Here is a 24,296-nt window from a genome sequence, read left to right as displayed (position 1 = left end):
ATATAAAATAAAATATGGTATATGCTCAGCCATAAACAAATGGCAATCTAGGAGGGAGCAAGGTGGTAGAGTAGAGACAGTGCCTTTGCAACCAGGTGCAGGGAGATTGGGGAGAGAAGACTCCAGGGACCTCTGGCTTGTAGGCTTTACCCAGAAACATCCCTTCAGTGGCACAGGGAGACAGCAATAGTCAGCAGGACCCCAGGAGGAGGAGAAAAGCAATAGAGAAATGGCAAGAGGATGCAATCAGTTTGAAGCCAGCCTTGAAGGCTGTGGTGGCTGTAGTGGTAGCTGCTACAGCAGTGGCAAAAGGTTGAAGATAGGGAAGGCCCTCCCTGTGGGGGTTTGGATTTTTCTGGACTTGAGCACTAGGTTGAGTTACCTTGGAAGACCTTGGGTGAGTGAGCAAATGCCTTAAAACAGCACCGAGAAGCTGGGACTGAGCCAGGGCAGAGCAGAGCCTTCATCATTCAACTGCAGGCCTGGCACAGCCATTGTGAGAAAGCCACCCTGCAGGCTTCGCCCTCAGGGTCCCAGAGGGAGGCCCATGCTGGGAAATCTTGGGCGAGTGAGCAAGTGACTTTGAACAGCACCCAGAGGCTGGGACTGAAACTCAGGGAAGAACATAGCTTTCACTGTTCAGCCACAGGTTCCAGCAGCAGCCACTGTGGGAAAGCTGCCTTGCAGGCTCAGCCCTCAAGGGCACAGAATGAGGCCGGTTCTGGTATGCTCGATATTAGGCAACCACTTCTGCAAAGATCCCAGTGATACATGCTTTCCTGGGAAAGCCTCTGCTTAGCCAAGGGTAATGGTTTGGAAAGGTTGAGGCATGTCTATTAAGCAGGCTGAGGAAAGATTCAAGCTCCCAACCCTGTGGGGTTTAAGCGCAAAAGAACTCAGCAGAGGCCTCCAGTTTCCATCTTATACAGCTGTATCAGTATTGTAATTAGCATCTCATACCCTAGAAGATCACAGATCACCTGTTGCCCAGGCAATATTCAGATATATATACACATATACCATGTTTCCCCCAAAATAAGACCTATTCAAAAAATAAGCCCTAAGGATTTCTATGCATTTGTTAAATATAAGCCCTACCCTGATAATAAGACCTAGTGATGGGCATGGCTATACAGCATATCTGCATAGCCATGCCATGCATTTCAGCGCAGAGAGGAAGACATCCCCTGAAAATAAGCCCTAGTGTGTCTTCTTGAGAAGAAGTGTGTCTTATTTGGGGGGAAAAACAGTATATGTGTGTATATATGAATATTATATTTTATATATATACATACATATATATATATATATATATAGAGAGAGAGAGAGAGAGAGTAGGCTCTACCCAGAAACATCCCTACATCCCTTCAGGGGCACAGGGAGGTAGCAGTAGTCGGCAGGACCCCATATATATGTTTTGTTTTGTTTTTTTACTTTTTCTCACTGGATTTTTCTTTTCTTTGTTTCTTCATTTTTCTTGTGTAAATAAATTTTTCATTATTGCCTTCTTTAATAATAATAGCTTAATTTTTGCTCATTTTTCTGCTGCTGTTATTTGTTTTTTTCCCCAAATTTTATCTTGTAAGGTTTTTTGTTTGTTTGTTTTGGTTTGATTTATACTATTTTTGTTTTTCTTCTCTATTTGGTGGAGGTGGGGTCCTGTGTTTTCCCAGGCTGGCAAAGAGCTGCAGATGTCAAGGGAACAACCCTAACCCAGCACCTCCAGAGGTTGAAGGGTGTTTTTGTTTGTTTTTTTAGGGGCAGAGTCTCCCTTTGTCACCCTCAGTAGAGTGCTGTGGTGTCACAGCTCACAGCAACCTCCAGCTCTTGGGCTTAGGCAATTCTCTTGCTTCAGCCTCCCAAGTAGCTAGAACTACAGGTGCCCCCTTTACAATGCCCAGCTATTTTTTTTTTGTTGCAGTTTGGCTGGGGCTGGTTTGAGCCTGCCAACCTTGGTATATGGGGCCAGCGCCCTACTCACGAAGCCACAGGCACCACCCAAAGTTGAGGTTTTTTAGATGTGAGTCAAAGTACCCCATTATACACCTCTATTATTCCTGTGCCCCTTTCTGTGCCTCTCTTCTTTTTGTCCATCTTCCCTTTAACTTACCCCCACCTTTCCTTTCTCCTTTCTCTTTTATTATCTTTTATATTTTCTTGCTCTCCAATCTTCTCATCCTTTTAGTCCAAGGACACATCAGCACCTTAGGTTAGAGGCTCACAGTAACTTAAAGAGCAAGAGGAAGTGAAAGGAAAAAGTAGGACAAGGAAACTGATAAAAAGAAAACACTTGTGGGGAAGAAACAGCAGAAAAATCCTGGCAACATGAAAAGCCAGACCAGAGCAACCAACGTCCCTCCCCGCAAGGGGCCAGAAGGTAGCTACTGCAGAGGATTTCATCTATAAAGAAATAGTAGAAATGACAGAGGGGCTCGGCGCCTATAGCTCAACCGGCTAAGGCACCAGCCACGTACACCTAAGGTGGTGGGTTCGAATCCCCAGCCCGGACCCGCCAAACAACAATGATGGCTGCAACCAAAAAATAGCCGGGCATTGTGGCAGGCGCCTGTGGTCCCAGCTACTTGGGAGGTGGAGGCAGGAGACTTGCTTGAGCCCAGGAGTTGGAGGTTGCTGTGAGCTGTAATGCCACGGCACTCTGCCCAGGGGGACAGCTTGAGGCTCTGTCTCAAAAAAAAAAAAAAATGACAGAGGGAAATTTAAAATATGGATGATAAAAACAATGAAGTAAATTGCTGAGAAAGTGGAAAATAACCAGAAGGAAATCCAAAAGCAGAATGAAATAAAAGATGAATGATATGAAGAATATAAGAAGGATATAGCAGAGCTTAAGGAATTGAAGCAATCAATTAGAGAACTTAAAGAGGCAGTATAAAATATCAATAACATATTAGACCATGCAGAAGAAAGAATCTCAGAGGTAGAGGACAAAGCTCTTGAGCTAAGTCAGGCAGTTAAAGAGTCAGAAAAAGAGACAGAAAGCAGAATGTTCACTGACAGAATTATGGGACTTCATGAAGCATTCAAACATACAAATTATAGGTATCCCAGAAGGAGAAGAAGAACCCCAGAGGAAGGGAAGCCATGCTAGAAGATATCATAAGTGAAAATTTTCTAAATTTCACCCAAGATTCTGACACACTCCTTTTAGAGGGATATTGGACCTCAGGTCATCACAACTCAAATAGAGCTTCTCCAAGACACATTGTGATGAACCTGTACAGAGTCAAGACAACAGAAAAGATTCTGCAAGCCACAGGAGTAAGCGCCAGTTGACCTACTGGGGCAAATCCATCAGGGAGACTGCAGACTTCTCTAATAAAATTTTTCAAGCCAGAAGACAATGGTCATCTACCTTTAATCTACTTAAACAAAACAATTTTCAGCCCAGAATTCTATATGTTGATAAGCTAAGCTGTAAAACTGATGGAGAAATCAATCTTTTACTGATATGCAAGCATTGAGGAAGTTTGCCACAAGAAGACCAGCTCTACAGGAAATATTTAGACCTATTCTACACACTGACCATCACAAAGTAAGCACTCAGAAACTAAAGGACAAAACCTAGCTTCCACAATAATGCAAAACATAAAACTAAACATAGGACTTTCACAAAATAAGATGAACAGAACACTTCATCAATTATTTCAATAAATGTTAATGGCTTGAATTCCCCCCTGAAGAGGCATAGACTGGCTGGTTGGATAAAATAACACAAGCCATTTATTTGCTGTCTGCAGGAAATACAACTATCCTCAAAGGACAAATTAAAACTCAGGGTTAAGGGATGGAAGACAATTTTTCAGGTAAATGAATTCAGAATAAAAGAGGCATTGCAACCTTATTTTCAGATACATGTGGATTTAAAGCAACTAAAGTCAAAAAAGACAAAGATAGACACTTCATATTGGTCAAGGGAAAATACAACAAGAAGACATTTCAATTCTAAATATTTATGCACCCAATTTAAATGCTTCCAGATTTCTAAAACAGACCTTAATTAGTCTGAGCAATATGATATCCCATAACACCATAATAGCAGAGGACATTAATACTCCTCTTACAGAGCTGGACAGATCTTCTAAATAGAAACTAAACAAAGATACAAGGGACTTGTAACCCTAGAAAAACTGTGCTTGATAGACATATATAGAACACTCCATCCCAAAGCTAAAGAATATTCATTGGCCCATGGAACATTCTCAAAATTGATCATATCCTGGACATAAAAAAAAACCTTAACAGGCTCGGCACCTGTAGCACAGTGGTTACAGTGCTAGCCACATGCACTGAGGCTGGCAGGTTTGAGCCTGGCCTGGGCCAGCTAAACAACAATGACAACTGCAACAACAAAAAAGTAGCTGAGCATTGTGCTGGGCACCTATAGTCCCAGCTACGTGGGAGGCTGAGGCAAGAGAATCATTTAAGCCAAAGAATTGTAGGTTGCTGGGAGCTGTGACGCTGTGGTACTCTACCCAGGGTGACATAGTGAGACTTTGTCTCAAAAAAAAAAAAAAATAGATAAGAAAAGAAAAGAAAAGAAAACACCTTAACAGAATAAAAGAATTGAAATTTTACCTTATGTCTTCTCTGACCACAAGGCATTAAAGGTGGAAGTCAACTCTAACAAAAACATTCAACCCCACACAAAGGTCATGGAAATTAAACAACCTCATGTTGAATGATAGTTGGGTGCAGAAAGTGATAAAAAAGGAAATTATTAACTTCCTTGAGCATAACAACAATGAAGACACAAGCTACCAAAACCTATGGGATACAGTCCTCAGAGGAAAATTTATTGCTTTAGATGTCTACATCCAAAAAACATAAAAAGAGTGCATCAACAAACTCACAAGCCATCTTTTGGAATTGAAAAAAATAAGAATAATCTAATCCTAAACCCAGCAGAAAAAAAGAAATATCCAAAATTAAATTAGAGATTAATGAAATTGAAAACAAAAGAATCATTCAGAAAATTAATGAAATAAGGAGTTAGTTTTTTGAAAAAATAGATAAACATTTGGCCAGACTAACTAGAAATAGAAAAGTAACATCTCTAGTAACCTCAATCAGAAATGATAAAGGGGGGATTACAACTGATGCCATAGAAATACAAGAGATTATTTCTGAATACTACAAGAAACTCTATGCCCAGAAATTTGACAATGTGAAGGAAATGGATCAATATTTGTAATCACACCCTTGCCCTAGTCTTAATTAAGAAGAAATAGATCTCCTGAATAGACCTAGTTCAATTGCTGACATTAAACAAATAATAAAAAATCTCCCAACAAAAAATTGCTTCATGCTAGTCCAGACGGCTTCACACAAGAATTCTATCAAACCTTCAAAAAAGAACTTACACCTATCCTGCAGAAATTATTCCAAACAACTGAGGAGGAAGGAATCTTCCCCAACATGTTCTATGAAGCAAACGTCACCCTGATACCAAAAGCAGGAAAAGACCCAACTAAAAAGGAAATTTCAGACCAATTTCACTAATGAACATAGATTCTCAACAAAATTCTAGCCAATAGTCTACAGCTTCTCATTGAAAAAGTCAGACATCATGATCAAGTAGGTTTCATCCCAGGGATGCAAGGCTGGTTTAACATACACAAATCCATTAACAATATTCACCATATCAACAGAAGCAAAAACAAAGACCATAAGATCCTCTCAATAGATACAGAAAAAATATTTGATAAAATTCAACATCCTTTTTTAATTAAAGCCCTGAAGAATATGGGCATAGGTGGCACATTTCTAAAACTAATCAAGGCCATCTATGACAAACCCACAGCTAATATTTTATTGAATGGAGTAAAACTGAAAGCTTTCCACTCAGAACTGGAACCAGACAAGGTTGTCCTCTATTGCCACCATTATTTGACATACTGCTGGAAGTTCTAGCCAATACAATCAGGCAAGAGAAGGAAATAAAGGACATCCAAATGGGAGTAGAGAAGGCCAAACTCTCCCTCTTTGCTGATGATATGATTTTATACTTAGAAAACCCCAAAGATACAACCACAAGACTCCTGGAAGTCATCAAAAAATACAGTAATGTCTCAGGATATAAAATCAAAGTCCACAAATCAGTAGCCTTTGTATACGCCAATAATAGCTAAGATGAGAGGCTAATTAAGGACACAATTCCCTTCACCATAGCTTCAAAGAAAATGAAATATCTAAAAATATACCTAACAAAAGAGGTGAAGGACCTCTATGAAGAAAATTATAAAACCCTAAGGAAGGAAATAACAGAGGATATTAACAAATGGAAGAACATACCATGGTCATGGCTGGGAAGAATCAACATTGTTAAAATGTCTATACTTGCCAAAGCAACCTACAGATTTAATCGTACTTTTTTGAGGAATTGTATAATTCCTCATTTTGTATAAAACCAGCAGGGGGGAAAGTATAGCTAAGACAGTTCTTTGTAATAAAAATAAAGCCAGGGGCATCAGCCTACCAGACTTTAGGCTGTACTACAAGGCCATAGTGATCAAAACAGCATGGTACTGGCATAAAAACAGAGACATAGACATGGAATTGAATGGAAAATGAGGAAATGAAACTAACACCTACAGCTACCTAATCTTCAATAAAGCAAATAAGAACATACCCTGGGGAAAAGAATCCCTATTCAATAAATGGTGCTGGGAGAACTGGAAATCTACATGTAGAAGACTGAAACTGGACCCACACCTTTATCCACTGACAAAAATTGATTCAAGATGGATAAAGGACCTAAATTTAAGACATGAAATGATAAAAATCCTCAAAGAAAACATAGGAAAAACACTGGAATATGTTGTCCTAGGGAAAGACTTTATACAGAAGACTTCCATGGCAATTGCAACAACAACATAAAGAAGTGGGACTTGATTAAACTGAAAAGCTGCTGTACAGGTAAGGAGATAATAATCAAAGCAAACAGACAACCTACACAAATGGGAAAGGATATTTGCATGTTTTGAATCAGATAAAATCTTGATAACTAGGATCTACAGAGAACTCCAATTAATCACATGAAAAAAGCCAACAATCCCATATATCAATATGCAAGAGAGATGAATAGAACCTTCTCTAAAGACAGACAAATGGCTAGCAAACATATGAAAAAATGCTCATCATCCCTAATTACTAGAGAAATGCAAATCAAAATCATCCTGAGATATACTCTAACCTCAATGGGAATGGCCCACATCACAAAATCTCAAAACTGCAGATGCTGGCATGGATGTGAAGAAAAAGGAACACTTTTATACTACTGGTGGGACTGTAAACTAATACAATCTTTTTGGAAGGAAGTATGGAGAACCCTCAAAGAATTCAAGCTAGATCTCCCATTTGATCCTGCAATCCCATTACTGGGCATCTAGCCAGAAAGAAAAAAATCCTTTTACCACAAGGACACTTGCACTAGACTGTTTATCACAGTTCAATTTACAATCGCCAAATGCCCACCAACCCAGGAATGGATTAAGAAGCTGTGGTATATGTATACCATGGAATATTACTCAGTCATTTAAAAAGATGGAGACTTTACATCCTTTGTATTAACCTGGATGGAAGTGGAACATTGTACTCAAGTCTGGTATGAGGACAACTGATGACCTAATACATGGTAGGGGTTGGGGAAAGGGGGACGCAGGAAGAGGGAAAGAGGGAGGAGAATGGGGGTCATGGGTGTGGCACACCTCTTGGGCACAGGACGCAATTATAAGAGGAACATTACCTAACAAATGCAATCGGTGTAACCTAGTTCTTTCTACCCTCCATGAATCCCCAACAATAAAAAAAATACAGCATATACAATTTTCTACAGTATATAATGCTTGGTAATGATACTAAACAAGCAAGTGATTGGTTTATGGTACTATGCTATTTTTTTTTTATTAAATCATAGCTGTGTACATTAATGCATTTACGGGGTACAATGTGCTGGGTTTTTATATACAATTTTAAATATTTACAACAAACTAGTTATCATAGCCTTTACTGCACTTTCTTAATTATTGTGTTAAGACATTTGTACTCTACACTTAGTGGATTTGACATGTACCCTTGTAAAATGCACCATTGGTGGTCCGACCAATTACCCTCCCTCCATGAATCCTCCCCTCATTTTCCCCCTTCATCTTGGGCTATAGTTGGGTTATAGCTTTCATATGGAAGTGTAGTTGGTAATATGTTGGTTTCATAGTAAAGCTGAGTACATTGGATACTTTTCCTTCCATTCTTGAGCTACTTTACTAAGAAGAATATGTTCCAGCTCCATCCATGTAAACATAAAAGAGGTAAAGTTTCCATCTTCTTTTAAGGCTGCATAACATTCCATGGTATACATATGCCACAATTTATTAATCCATTCATTTATATGTTTTATCATTCTTTCAGTGTGTACTCTTTCTCCTTTTTTAAAAAAGTTAACAGTAAAACAGTCACAGACAACTCCTTTAGGAGGTATTTCAGAAGGCTTTGTTATCATAGGTACAACAGCTCCATGCACGTTTTGGCCCTGAAGACCTGCTAGTGGGACAAGATGTGGACATTAGATACTAATGATCCTGACCCTTTATAGGCCTAGGCCAATGTAAAAATAATAATAATAAATCCTAAGAATAGAAAAAAGTTTATATAATAAGAATATAATGAAAAGCATTTTTATGCAACTATATGTTGTGTTTGTGTTTGATTTCAGTGTTACTATGAGTCAAAGAGTTAAAATTGTTTAAAAAAATAACAAAATAAAACTGCTACAGTAAACTATTTTTAATTTATTATTAAAGAAAAGAATCTAAAAAAAAAACTGGCAACCTAGTATCTTTTGTGACAAACTGGAGGGAACTGGAAACCATTCTTTCAAGTGAACCATCACAAAAATGAAGAAACAAATACATGTACTCAATACCAGTTGGAACTAATCAACCAATACTTAAGTCTTCACTTAAGACACATGAAGTAAATGTCAATGAACATCAAGAAGCTGAGGGGAGGAAGGAAGAGGGGATGGGTAAATTCACACTTATTGTGTACAGTGCACACTATTTTGAAGGGCACACTTATAACTTTGACCCAATCTGTACAAAACCAAAGTATGTAAACAAAACATGCGCCCTCTAATATTCTGAAATTTTCTGAAAGAAATAAATTTTTTTAAAAATGACTCTCTATGAACATATAGTAATCTATATTTTTCTGATGCCTCAAGGTTTGAAGGACCAGAGTGCCTGCTCAACTTGGCCCGGTTGCTGAGGCTCCTTCTCCTGTGCTTCTGTAGGTCTCGGTGGTTCTGCTGCCCTGTGACCTTCAGGTACTGAAAGATTCATGGGGAGGATATTAGGATACCCCAGAAGCTAGGAAATGGGACTTTTGACATTAGGGATATAGTGATAGAATTCTGTCTGGAAGAGTGAGCATTCCTGGACCCTGCTCAGCAGAATTTGTATAGGGATGTTATGTTAGAGAATTACAGAAACCTGGTCTTCTCAGGCCTTGCTGTCTCTAAGGCAGACCTAATCACCTGTGGGAGCAAAGGAAAGAGCCTGGAATGTGAAGCAACTTGAGACAGTAGCCAAATACCCAGCTGCATCTTGTAATTACAACCAAAACAATTTGCCTGAGCAAGGCATAAAAGATTCATTCCCAAAAAAGTGATACTGAGAAATATTGAAAGCTCTGGCATCAAATCTATTAAGAGTAGAGTATTAATGTCTTAACACAATAATTAAGTGAAGTGAAGGCTATGTTAACCAATTTGATGTAAGCATTCAAAATTGTATATAAACATTATACCACATAAATACATTAATATGTATAGTTATGATCTAATAAAAAAATAAACTTAAGGAAATATTGGGGAAGTGTGAGTGTAAGGAGCAGAAAGGATGTTATAATGAACTTGGTTTTCGACAAGCACCCATTGCAAAATCTTCCAATGTAATAAATGTTTGAAAGTCTTCAGAAAATTATCAAAACTAAATAGACATACGACACCATTCAGAGAAAACTTCAACTGTAAAGAATGTGAAAAAGCCATTCATAAATGTCTGTACTTCACTAAACATAAAAGAATTCATATTAGAGAGGAACATTACAAATGTACGGGATGTGGAAAAATCTTTAAATCTTGTTCAAGTCTTTCTTATCATGAGGTAAGTCATACTGGAGAGAGAACTTATATATGTGAAGAAGGTGGCAAAGCTTTTAACCAGCATTCAAATCTTACTGACCATAAGATCATTCATACTGGAGAGAAACCCTACAAATGTGAAGAATGTGGCAAAGTCTTTAACCACTATTCAAACCTTACTAAACATAAGAGAATTCACACTGGAGAGAAACTGTACAAATGTGAAGATGTGGCAAAGCTTTTAACAAGTGCTCGATCTTTAATACACATAAAAGAATTCATATTAAAGAGAAACCCTACAAATGTGAAGAATGTGGCAAAGCCTTTCACTAGTCCTCAGTCCTTACCAATCACAAGATAATTCATACCAAAGAGAAAATCTAAAAATACGCACAATGTGGCAAAGCTTTTATTTTTTTAATCAAATCATAGCTGTGTACATTAATGCAAGTATGGGGGACATGTGCTGGTTTTATATACAATTTGAAATACTTTCATAAAACTGGTTAACATAGCCTTCACTGAATTTTCTTTAGTGTTCAGGCCTTACTGCACATGAGAAAATTCATACTAGAGAGTAACACTACAAATGTAAAAGATGTGGCAAAGCCTTCAGCCCTGTGCTCATACGCTTATAAACACAAAAGAAAAATTCATATCAATTGGCTGGGTGCAGTGGCTCACGCCTGTAATCCTAGCACTTCTGGGAGGCTGAGGAGGGTAGATTTCTTGAACTCAGGAGTTCAAGACCAGTCTGAGTAAGAGAGAGATCCTGTTTCTAGTAAAAATAGAAAAAACTAGCTGAGTGTAATGGTGGGCACCTGTAGTCCCAGATACTTGGGAAGCCGAGGCAAGAGGATCACTTGAGCCCAAGCGTTTGAGGTCACTGTGAGCTATCATGACACCACAGCACTCTACCCAGGGCAACTGAGTGAGACTCTGTCTCAAAGAAAAAAAAATTAATATCAGAGAAATCACATACATGTTAATAATATGGCAAAGCCTTTACCCAATGCTCTTACCTCACTATACTTGACAGAATTTGGTTATGGTAGCAGCCCAAGTGCCCATCAACCCATGAATGGATTAAAAAATTGTGGTATATGTATACCATGGAATATTATGCAGCCTAAAAAAGATGGAGACTTGGGGCAGCGCCTGTGGTTCACAGGACTAGGGCTCTGGCCCCGTATGACAGAAGTGGTGGGTTCAAATCCAGCCCTGGCCAAAAACCAGGGGAAAAAAAGATGGAGACTTTACCTCTTTTATGTTTACATGGATGGAGCTGGAACATATTCTTCTTATTACAATATCTCAAGATTGGAAGAAAAAGTATCCAATGCACTCAGTACTATTTTGAAACCAATATACAATCACCTCACACTTTCATACGAATGATAAAACACAACTATAGCTCGAATGAACAAGGGAAGAAGGAGAAGGGAGGGGGAGGGGAGAGGAAAGCTGAGTGGAGGAAGGGTAATCAGTAGGACCTCACCTATTGTGCATAATGCAAAGGTACATGTCAAATCTATTAAGAGTAGAGTATAAATGTCATAACAAACAATTAAGTAAGAAAGGTGAAGTCTCTGTTAACCAGTTTAATGTATTTCAAATTGTATATAAAATCAGCACATTGTACCTCATAAATGCATTAATGTACACAGTCATGATTTAATTTAAAAAAGGAAAAAAAAAACAAAGTCCTAGCACACTTAATAAAAGAAAAAAATAAGAAAATGCCTACAAATGTAAATAATGATGCAAGTTTTAAATAACTACTATATCTTACTTCACATCAAAGGATTAATACTTGACAGAAGCAATGTGAGTATAAATAAATGTCTATGAATGCACCATAGTATTTATACAGAAATAAGAAAGTGGTGCAACACATTTATTTATATTGCAATCTTATTGTATACAGATGAATTGATACTGGACGGCAACCTCATTCAACTTCAGAAAATTCAAATTGGAGAGAAGGTCTAAAAATGCCACAAATGCAAAAAAAAAAAATTGTTCAAATAACACACTTTCGAAAACACCATAATTGGCTCAGCTCCTGTAGCTCAGCAGCTAGGGCACCAGCCACATATACCGGAGCTGGCGAGTTCAAATCCAACCCGGGCCTGCCAAACAACAATGATAACTACAAGCAAAAAATAGCCAGGCATCATGGTGGGCGCCTGTAGTCCCAGCTACTTGGGAGGCTGAGGCAAGAGAATCACTTAAACCCAAGAGTTTGAGGTGGCTGTGAGCTGCAACGTCACAGCACTCTACTGAGGGTGACAAAGTGAGACTCTGTCTCAAAAAAAGAAAAAAACACCATAATTAATATTAGAAGGCATTTGACAATAAAATAAATTGTTAAAAAATATTTAATCTTAATTCAAGTCTAAATAAATATCAGGGGATTCACAAGAGAAAGCACCATGCACTAATACTTCCCAACATTACTGTAAACCAGATAGCTAATCACGTAGACTAATCTCAAGTTGAAAGAGACAGACAATTTATTTGCATGTATGTTTGAAAAGAGAATGAAATTGATTGGAGGGGAGTTAAAATTACACTCCAAGTATACTTTATGCATTAAAATAATCTTAGGAGTTTTGAAAATTAAATATAGATGAATTTCAACATTCAAATTCCTAGTGTTTCTGTGAAAGCATGAAAGCATACACTGTTGGAACATCAAAAGTATGAAAGGTACTCCAGAATTAGGTGGGCATAATTTATATACAATTCAAAAAAACTGGGCTCCCTGAAATGTAATATGCATGAAGAAAATCTAAGAAAAGAGGCTATTTGTGATCAAGTTATAACACTGTTTTATACAATATGTGTGGTAGGTTTTCAGTGTAATATTATTCTGAGAGACATTTTGAATTTAAAAAATAGTATTTCCAATTGTATATCAAGATAATAGAATCCAATGGGTTTTGAAACGCTATTATTAATTCTGTGTGGACTTTGTTTAAGTAAAACAAAATTTTCCTTTTAAAAAAAAAAGGGTTTTCAAGGACCCATCCATGGAATTTGGGGGCCTGGAGGTCATGGTCATCTTGAGAGGGCATGAAAGGAGTGGGGACTAGATGAGGAGCCACTGGAGAAATAGAGGCAGTGAGTGAAACAGCTCTTTGTCTACGACTGGACAGCAGAGCACGCTGGTTGGACATTTGAATGCAGAATGAAGTGCACTGCAAAAGGGATGGCTGGGAACTTACTTGTTACCCATCTGTTCTGCTTTGTGACTTCCTCTAGCACCTCTATAGAGAAGCCTCAGGGAAGTTGGGTAGTTTTTCCCATCCAAGGGGGAGGTTTCTTCAGATAGCTGTGAGGACAGGTGTTCCAGGCTGAACAATGAAACCCACTGGTACAACTTGGAAATTGGATGATAGGATAGGAGAAGGAAGATAACCCAGGAAGCAAGAGACTGCCTATTCCTCTTCATGGTCCAGCTGTTCCCTCTAGGCAGGGACACAGCTGATCCCTGTGGGGAAGTGGCTGGCCAAAGAGAGCTACATCCTGGTATGAGGCCAACAGAGATGATCCAGGTAGGGATGAGGCCCTGCACAGTACCCTTGATGAAGTCTTAATCCCAACAATGAAAATTGTGGGCCAGTGAGGGGTGGGGACCCTGCTGTGTGCAGTCCACCTTGGAAGCTCTCAATTAGGAGAAGGGCGCACTAATGTGGAAAAGATTGGCCAGAGTTTGACCCAAAGCAGGCTTGAGGCATGGAAGGGTAAGAAAGAGAAAGGCCTCAGGGAATGCAGTGGATAGAGAGAAAGAATCTGGTGGGGCAGTGAGGAAAGACAGGTTCCTCTCAGCTTCTCTCACGTCTCTGCTGTCCCAGACTCGCTGGTGCCCTATTCCAACACCCCAGAAGTTCACCCACCCTGACACCTGCGGAAGTCCATCTACCCTGACGCTCCAGACCTGTCCTACAGCCACACTCACCAGGCCCATGTGGCCCAAGAACCAGTTCCGCATCGGGGGCTGTGGGAAACAGTGGAGGCGGCGGCAGTTGTCATAGAAGGCGTAGGTCCAGGTCAGGATGCGGGCCAGAAGCCAGGAGGCCCCGACCAGCAGCAGCAGCAGCCATGGGGAGGCTGCCACCGGCCCCAGACCCAGCCACGACAGGCTCAGCTGCAGCATCCTGCAGGGCAGAAGGTTGGAGGGGAAGTTCCTGAGGCTCAGAATAGGCCAAGGAGGCTCCAAGGCCAGTGCAGAGGGGCAGGGACAAGGAGGGCTCAGAGATGGGGAAGCAGGGATTGAGAGCAGGGAGAGAGATCTAGGGACAACTGGAAGAGGCAGAGTCAGAGGACAGTGAAACACAGTCAAGAGTGTCGTCTTCCCCCTAGAATCTCCTCTTCCCTCCTCCTGGGACTTCTTTCCTCCTGAACTGCTCTTATATCCTGGACAAGGCTGAAAGGGGCCAAGCTGCCTCATCCCTGCCTGGCAGCAGCCAAAAATAAAGAGTGTGGGGAAGAGGTGTTCAAAGAGCCTGAGGCAATAGTTCCGGGTCAAGTTGCACAGGACTCTGTACCACTGATTTTACACTCAGATTTTTTTGTTGTTGTTACAAGTTAAGGAGAAAGTTCTACACCTGCTAAAGCTGTTTCTGCACTCTGAATACCTATTATGTGCTGGGCACCTTTCCAGGCATAGAGGGTACAACATTCAACTCCTTGATGTTGGGGGGAACATCTAGTAGAAAGACAGGCCATGATCAAATAGAGAATCAAGAACACATCATGAGAGTGGCATGAGGGCTACCAGGAAGAGGAGTCCTTGAGTCCAAGCCAAAAGAAGAGGGGATGAGGGACACGTGGTTGAAAGGGCCCCCTTGATTATGAGGTGAGTGATAGGCCTAGTGGGCCGAGGCTACAGCAGAAAGGTGTCAGGCCTGGGCTATAATGGAACAATATCATTAACTCCTGGCAAATTTCCAGACTGCAAGCTCTCAAATGAAATAAGTCTAGTTCACTCCCAAGATAAATGAGAAAGTACTAATTGATTTCTTGTTTCTAGTTCATTCCCAGTTTCTTGCTCAGCTAACTCCCTGGGAAACAGACCAGGAGGTACGAACCGTTCCCAGACTGACTTTTAAACAATAACGGGGGGGGGGGGATTACTGAAACTAAGATGTATGGTGGGAAAGTACTGAAACTAAGATGTATATGGGGAAAATATTAAAACAAAGATGTATGACATGTAACTAACTGATGGCAAAATTCTGCTTCTGTACAATGCTTGCTTGCTACCCCACCCAAATGCACTTGGACAGCCTGCATACCAACTAGGATGCAGACCAGGCCTTAAAAACCTGACCCCTTAAGCACTCAGGTCTGCTCTCAAAAACCTCATGTTGGGACACTGAGGCAGTCACCAGCTGACTCTTCAATAAAAGGACTCTGCTGTAAATTTGGCCTGTTTGGCAGTGTGGTCTTTGTGGAACTCCTGGGCACAACAGTGAGGTGCCCAGCAGTGGGCACAAGCAAGCACGGCCTTGCTTCTTCAACACCCATGCCCTGATGACAGTGGGCATCCTTGGAGAATCCAGCCAAGGAGGCAAAATTTGGCCCAGAATTCAATCCAAAAGCAGGTGTCTCAGATGCCTCCAAACCCCAGCTGGTGTCTGCAGCCACAGCAAGGGTAAGAGCCATTGGATGAATCTAGACAGCAGGAGGCAAAAAGGGAGGCAGCATGGTAAGCAGGAAGTCTCTCGGAAGGGGACATTCAGAGCCCCAGGAGGCTGGAGTCTCTCCAATGATTCTGTTTAACAAGGAACATCTCAACTGCCAAATCACACACCTGACTGGTGTGACATCCCCGGGGAGTGCTATGGGGAGGGACCACCCTGGGGAAGATGGAGGCTGGTACTTCTCTCCAGGGGCCTTTCAATCCCTACCCAAAGTAGGCAGTGAGCAGGTAAGTCAAACAAGCAGCAGAGGTGACTCCATGAGTGACCAGCCTTAGACTTGACCCATCGACCTATGAACCGCAGTCTTCATATCGGTAAAAGGGGGCCTGATAATGCTTCACAGGGCATTGTAATTGTTTCATCAGCCAAAGCAGAGAGAGCAGGGAAAGCAAATGAATAACGTTTCCAACTCTGTGGAACATGTATCAATATACGTGTGTTAGTCTGTGTGTAAACATCTGTGTATGCACTGAAAAAATAATCCAGAAGAATCCACACATCAGGGTGGAATTGAGGCAAGGAGAGTGGATTAAAGACATATTAAATTTCCCACATGTCTCTGTTGCTTTATTTTCACACTTGGCTGCTATAAATTTAAACATTAAAACAAAGCTTTAAAAAGAAATAATGATTTGGCACAGTGGGGGCACACAGTTGGTACATAATATGGGTAAGTAGTTCTTATTTGGTGTCACCAAGAAGACAGAGTTCCCAGGAATCAGCTTGGAGTGTCTCTAGAGCAAGTATGCAGGCTGCCCACTAGTTGCAGTTACACATTCCCTTTCCTTAAATGTTGGGGAAGAACAAGTTTTGGATTCAGCAGATCTGAATTCTAATCTAAACTCTGCCACATACTGGCTGTGTGTCCCTGAGTATGTTGCTTGCCCTCTCTGAGCCTCAAATCCTCCTAGGTAAAATGGACAGCAACTCTGCCACTATTCCTCAACAGAAAACTTCCTTTAGCACCTCCCCTGTACCACGCACAGTGCTAGGACCCAGACCCAGGATGAAGAAGACAGACAAGGTCTCTACCATGGTGGTGCTCATGTCTGATGGGGGAAGTCAAAGGTAATAAGACTAAGTCAATGACGCCAATCACAAAAGAATTGGCCAGAGTGAGACAAGCCAGAAAGTGACTGAGAAGTCTGTTGTGTGTAGAGTGACCAGGAAGAGACTCTGCAAGAGGTGACCTTTGAGCAGACACCCGAGTGACGTGTTAAAGTGGGGCATGAATAAGGACTACCTCCTGAAGGCATGCCAGGAACATCAAGACCCAGCAGCTGGTGGGGTGATGGAATGACATGTAAAGTGCGTCTGTCCTTCTTGAGTCCTTTCTCTTTCATGATGAAATAAAGACTTGAAGTAATTTCCCTCTTGATTTATGGGAGAAGCAGGAACCAGCGATGCTGGAGAATCACAGTGGTGATGAAATCAGACCCAGTGGTCAAGCAGGAAGTGGTTGCCTCATTTCATTTTCAACAATACAAACTAGAAACAGTAACCAGACCCTGAAGACACATCCAGGCCCAGAGCCACTGGCCAAGGCTGCCAATGTCTTGGCAGAGGTACCAGGAAATTCACACAAGTTCCTCTGAGATAAAAAAAAAAAAAAAAAAAAAAGAAAGACCCAAAGACAGATACCAGAAAGTCTAGAGAACCTGTAATAGTTGGTATCCACCTCTCTGTGTGAGATCTATTGAGTGGTGCCAGTTCTGAGCAGTTGGCTTCACCACCCCTACCAGCCTGAGCCCCTGAAGGAGAGGACTTGGGATAGGGTCTACAGAGATCATCCCTGCAGAGGGAGAAAGGGTGTTTCTCATTCAAAACCAAGGGAAGGACCTCTGAGAACATCACTCAGAAAGAGCAGAGGAGCTTGCAAGAAGAAAAACAGAATTTTTCTCCTCATTTGGGGGTCTGTATAGCCAGAGGGCAAGGGAACCCACGTAGGGCAGAGATGCTGAGAGAACCCCAGTCTTTGCAGACATGGGGCAGGCACTGGTTGTGGACAATGAGATTCTACAGGAATCTGTGAGTACCTGCTGCAGCCTCTTCCCTCAAATCAGTAGGTGGTGGTTTAGTCAGAAAGGAGTTACTATCTTCTGCTTTCCTTGTTAAATGACAGATTCTCCCACCGGGTTCCAGGAACATCTACTCCCTGGAGCCCTAGCCTCAAGTGGTGACAGTTCTCAGCTAATGTACCCTCCCTCATGGTTTCCCTGGACGGTGTCCTCGTCCTTGGAAGTGGCCCCTTCTTAAACCTCCTCCCTTGGCCCATTTAAGGTCCCAGCCAGGAGCTGACTGCTATATTCCCCAAAGTGAGGGGACAAAACTATCATGTGGGTGTGGATGTTTGTATAGGTATATATGAAAAACTACTTACTCCCAACAGCTTGAATGGGAAGGGGGAGTGGAAGGCAGAATTTTTTTTTACAAATATCTATACTTAACTATTATTTCCTTTTCATATGCAAATCTGTATGGCATTTTCAGTGGGAAAGTAAAGCCATTACAAATTGTTTTTGAGAATGAGGAAATAACAGCATTATTTGTCTACCAGTTAGAATGATCCAATAGAGTTCAGGATACACAGTCAATATACAAACTCAGTTCTATTTCGACATTCCAGGGGTCAGCAAACTGTGGCCTATGGGTCAAATATGGTCTATGTCCTGATTTCTTATGTTCATGAACTTGCCATTGTGCACTTATATTGGTGGCACTGTACAAACAACTTGGTAAGGTGTCATAGCCTTGGTTTATCAGTGTCTCACAGCTATGTTTGTATCAACAGATCTGACAGTCATTCCAGGAAAAATTTCAAAATTACTTTGAAGAGTGAACTAGGCACTGGCATCAGTGCATAGCTTCCCAGCAGGAGGACTTTGAAGGTGACCACAGTGATATTTAGCAATGGTATGTAGCACTTTTTCTAGGATGAACTGAATTGCCAGACCTTCTAGTTACTAGCATATATAATTATGAATTCCATGTATACGTATTTCTTTATTCAGACAGAGTCTCACTCTGTCACCCTGGATAGAGTGCCACGGCATCATAGCTCACAGCAACCTTATACTCTTGAGCTCAAGCAATCCTCTTGCCTCAGCCTCCCCAGTAGCTCAGACTACGGGCCTCTACCTTGGCACCTAGCTAATTTTCCTATTTTTGGTAGAGATGGAGCCTCAATGTTGCTCAGGCTGGTCTTGAACTCATGAGTTCAAGCAACCCACCTGCCTCAGGCTCCCAGAGTGCTAGGATTGCAAGCGTGAGGCACCGGGCCTCGACTATGACTTATATTTTTAAAGGAAATTGCTTAGCGCCATGCCTGACACAGCAGGACTCAATCTATCTGACTGGTGAGAAGGCAGAGAGGATTATAGTTAAGAACAAGGACTCTAGGTACAGACAGTTTGGTTCAAATTTGGAGTATTTATGTGAATTTGGGTCAGTTTCTATACTTCTCTGTGCCTTCATTTGCTAACTTGAAAACTGGGGGGGGAGGGTAATAACATGGTGACAATTGTGACAATTAAATGAGTTGAGATGAAGAAAATACTTACAACAAAATAGTCCCTGGCACAGAGTCAGAATCCAGCATATGTATTACTCTTATGGCAGAACAAGGACTTGGGCCCAAGCAATGAGCCTTGAGGCCCTCTGGCACAAACATCAGGGACTTTCTTGGTTTGAACATCCCTTGTTCCTTCCGGTAGTCCTTAGCAGGACAGAGTCTCTCAGGAGAGGAGTGAGTGCCCAGTTTGGGGACTGACAAGCCATGGTCACAGCTGGAATCTGCCATTGGTCAGCTATGTGACATTGGACAAACTACTTGCTTGTTCAAAGCATCACGTTCCTCCATAAAACAGTCACAATGATAAGCTCATGGGGGCTAGAGGACAGAGCTGACCTAAGTGTCTTAAGTTTGGGTTCCTTGGAAGTAGAAGGGTTGTGGCATTAGGAAGGTTGAGAACCACTGAGAACTTATTTGAGGAAGTTTCCACTGTTGGCAACCCTGCCTGAGACTTCTGGGAGACAGCACAGGACATGCGCCTCAGAGTCACCCCAGAGCAAGATAATAGGGATTATTTATCCACTGATACCCCCTCATCATTACTCAGGGCTGCTTCCAAGGGCATTATTTCTCCAGAACATCCCTGGCTGTACTGTAAGACTCAGACCTGAGGATGGGGTGGGGGCTCTGATAGCAGCTCTGGCAATGAACAGGAGCACAGCCCAGTGTGGACAGTTAGTCACTCATTGATCCCAACACATACTTGCACATGCATATGCATACACCACATTCACACTCCAACAAAGTGTGTGAGTACACACACAAACCCACGTGTGCACACACTGTACACACATACACGCACACACTCATATATGTCACACACAGTGAACTAATGGAAACCAGACACCTTAGAGCCTGTTGTCCCAGGGCTATCCTGTAGAGAGAACTTCCTTCACACTCAGAAGAAGGAGACCCCATGGCAGCCAGTCACAGGACCAAGCCTGGGTGCATTTTGAGATTTACACACACAGATGCAGCAGAGTCCTGGGGGGGCCATAGCCCCAAAGTGTCCTCACTTTCTCTCTCATTAATTCACCATCACTCCCCTTAAGAATCTCAAAGCCTGGTTCGGTGCCTATGGCTCAAGTGGCTAAGGCGCCAGCCACATAAACCCAAGGTGGTGAGTTCAAATCCAGCCCGGGCCCACCAAACAACAAGGATGGCTGCAACCAAAAAATAGCCGAATGTGGCAGATACCTGTGATCCCAGCTACTTGGGGGCTGAAGCAGGAGACTCGCTTCAGCCCAGGAGTTGGAGGTTGCTGTGAGCTGTGATGCCACAGCACTCTACCCAGGGGGACAGCTTGAGGCTCTGTCTCAAAAAAAAAAAAATCTCAAAGTCTGTTGGCATAGGAAAGAAGATATTGGACACCCTAAACTGTAAGTGACTCTTTCAAAGATTTTGCTGCATCATGGAGCAAAGATGAGCATTGCCTGATGCAAAAGTGAAGGCAATAGCAATTGTTTTTGAGAATGAGGAAATAACAGAATTATTTGTATACCAGTGAGAAATGATCCAGTAGAGTGCAGGATACACAGTTAATATACAAACTTAATTCTATTTCTATATTCAAGGGATCAGCAAACTATGGTCAATGGATCAACTATAGCCTACAGCCATTTTTGTATGGTCTTGTGAGCTAAGAATGGTTTTTATATTTTGAAATATTGTTAAAAGAGAAGGAGGAGGAGGAAAATGAAACAGAAGGTATATACAAGGCCAAAAATATTTACCATATTTATAGGAAAAGTATACCAACCTCTACCAGTTAAAATAGTACTAGCAATGGGAAAATAAATGTATCAAACTATAATTTTTTTTAGTATATTGCAACAGGAAAAATGAAGTTCTCTGGTGTAAAGCCAACAACATATGTGCAAGATCCTCATGGTAAAAGCTTCAAGACACTGATGAAGGAAATCCAAGAAGACACTAATAAATGGACAGGTAAACAATGCTCACGAATTGGAAAACTCAATATTATGAACACGTTAATTCTTTTTCAATTGATCTACAGAGTCGAAGAAATCCCAACCAAAATCCCTGGAGGTCTTTTTGTAGAAGTAAAAATGCTGATTATAATATTTGCATAAAATATTCAAAATCCCTTCTTTTGTAGAAGTAAACATGCTGATTATAATATTTGCATAAAAATACACAGGACATAGAATAGCCAGAAATTATTTGAAAAGAATAAACATACATGAAGCATGCCAATTACCCTTTAAAGACATACTCTAAAGCAGTAGTAACCATGAAAATGTGATATAGGCAAAAGATAGACCACACAGAGAGTTCAGAAATACATTTACCCAAATTTTGTCAACTGATTCTTTTCACAAACCTGCATGTCAAGTTAATACAAAAAGAATGATCATTTAAAAAATGAAACTGGAGGTTCTGTGCCCATAGCTCAGTGGTTAGGGCACAGGCCACATACACTGAGGCTGGCGGGTTTGAACCCAGCCCAGGCCTGCTAAACAACAATGACAACTGCAATCAAAAAATAGCTGGGTATTGTGGTGGTCGCCTGTAATCCCAGCTACCTGGGAGGCTGAGGAATTGCTTAAGCCCAAGAGTTTAAGGTTGCTGTGAGCTGTGATGTCATAGTACTCTACCAAAGGTGACACAGTGAGACTCTTGTCTCAAAAAAAAAAAAACTTTCAGAAGAAAATCACTGCAAGCTTTGGTTAGGGAAAGAGTTCTTCCACATAACAATGTAAGCACAATCCATAGAAAAAAAGATCTGATAAATTGTACTTCATAAAAATTTAAACTTTTTCTTTATGAAAGAAATTTAGATAATGAAAAGGCCAGCAACAGACTAGGAGAAAACACTTACAAATCACACTTGTGGGGCTTGCATGCAAAATATGTACAGAACTCTCAAAATCCAACAGTCAGAAAGCAAACAACCATTAAAGTCAATGGGCAGAAGATTTGAAAAAACACTTCACCAAAGATAATATATGAGTACCCAATAGGCACATGAACATGTTTTCAACACCCTAAGTCATTAGTAAATTAAAATCTCGGTGATATGTGGTTTATCAGTGCACACATAAGGATGGCTGACAAAAACCACCAAGTGCTGATGAGTTCATGAAGGAACAGCAATTTGCACACATGATTGACAGGGATTAAAAATGACAAAGACAGCCAGGCATGATGGCTCACACCTATAATCCTAGCACTCTGGGAGGCCAAGGCAGGTGGATTGCCTAAGCTCAGGAGTTGGAGACCAGCCTGAGCCAGAGCAGGGCATTGTGGAGGGCATAAAAACAGCTGGGCATTGTGGCGGGCACCTGTAGTCCCAACTACTCAGGAGGCTGAGGCAAGAGAATCACTTGAGCCCAAGAGTTTGAAACTCATCATAGTTTCAGCCCAATACGTGAAGCTATGATGCCACAGCACTCTACCAAGGTTAACAAAGTGAGACTCTCTCTCTCAAAAAAAGACAAAAACACTCTAGGAATGGTTTGGCAGTTTTTTATAACATCAAACATGCACTTACAATATGACCAGCGACTATTACAACCCTGAGAATGTATGTTCTCATGAAAACTTGTACACAAATATTCATTGCAGTTTTATTCGTAGTAGACCAAAACTGAAAGCAATTCAGATGTTCTCCAACTGGTTAATAAAAAGTGGGCCATCTATGCGGTGGACTACTACTTATTAAGAAAAAGAAACAAAGTTTTGATTCATACAACTTAGGTGAATTTCAAATGCATTACACTAAATGAAAGAAGCCAGACTTCCAGGCTACATACTGTATGAACCCATTAATACAATAAGATGAATAAAGCAAAACTATAGGAATGGACAATATATCAAGGATTGTCAAGCTTAAGGGGTGAAGGGAGATTTTTGACTATCAGGGGTGACCATGATAGTGGTGATTACACAACCCTATTTATCAAAACTCAGAGGTAAGCACCAAATATTACAAAGTTTACTTCTAAAAATTTGATAATACAAGTAATGACAAGATGAGACAGAGGTTATTAATTACACATATTATTTCCCTAGATATACTTTGAAAAGATACACAATAGTAACAGTGTTTACCTTTATAGTTATGAAGAAACTGGGCAGATGAAGGGCATATATGGCACCAATATTCCTCACTGTACATTTTATTTTGTACATGGGTAAATGTGTTTCCTGTGAAAATATTACATTTGAAAAGTTAGGCACCATCTGTCAAAGGCTCCAATCTGCTAAGTGGTTCCCAGGAGATCTGATGTGCCTAGTGCTGAGAACCCTTTTGAAAACCACTTTTTTTTTTTTTTTGTAGTTTAAGGCATGATCTCTGAATCCAAATTAACCAGATTCACCCCAACTGTACCACTACGTGACCTTTAGCAAATGAGTTATTCTCTCCAGTCCATAAGATTAATGTGAGGATGAAATCAGCATTTACCTGGGGGTACTGGAGTACCACCTTCTCCCTTCTCAGTGGTCTACTTCTGTTAAGAGAACAAAAAGTCAGTGCCTGCAGTCTTCAGGCAATATGAAAGGTGTCTCACCACACCCATGTCTACCATGAATATTTTTGTACTATTGCTACAAAAATGAAATATCTGCCCCTGAATTATGTGATGAAGAGTAATTCAATTTATAATGAACAGTATCTCAAACCATTAACATGCATGAAGAGAATTCCTGAAAAGTGAGAGAAAGTGTTTTTAAATTCTTTTCTAACATAATGCCATCATTCTAAAAAATAAAGAGTAGCTTGAATACTTAAAATAAATATTTTATTTTATTTTTTTTTTTTTATTGAACGGTAACTATGTACATTAATGCACTTCTAGGGTACAGTGTGGGGTTTTCACATGCAATC

General features: G+C 40.8%; 1 protein-coding gene across 1 annotated transcript in view; it reads right to left on the bottom strand.

The window, feature by feature from the left end:
- The window catches only part of LOC100952013 (cytochrome P450 4F8-like), a 29,528-nt gene extending 15,195 nt beyond the window's left edge, over nt 1-14,333 (bottom strand). Inside the window, exon 1 of the mRNA XM_003796619.2 lies at nt 14,127-14,333. Coding sequence (XP_003796667.1) covers nt 14,127-14,324 — 198 coding nt within the window. The 5' untranslated portion in view covers nt 14,325-14,333. The remainder of the gene's footprint in view (nt 1-14,126) is intronic.
- Nucleotides 14,334-24,296: the final 9,963 nt, after the last annotated feature.

This window comes from Otolemur garnettii, unplaced genomic scaffold, assembly GCF_000181295.1.
Source record: "Otolemur garnettii isolate 467f Iridium unplaced genomic scaffold, OtoGar3 scaffold00105, whole genome shotgun sequence".
NCBI classification, from domain to species: domain Eukaryota; kingdom Metazoa; phylum Chordata; class Mammalia; order Primates; family Galagidae; genus Otolemur; species Otolemur garnettii.
This window is presented reverse-complemented; position numbering and strand designations above follow the sequence as displayed.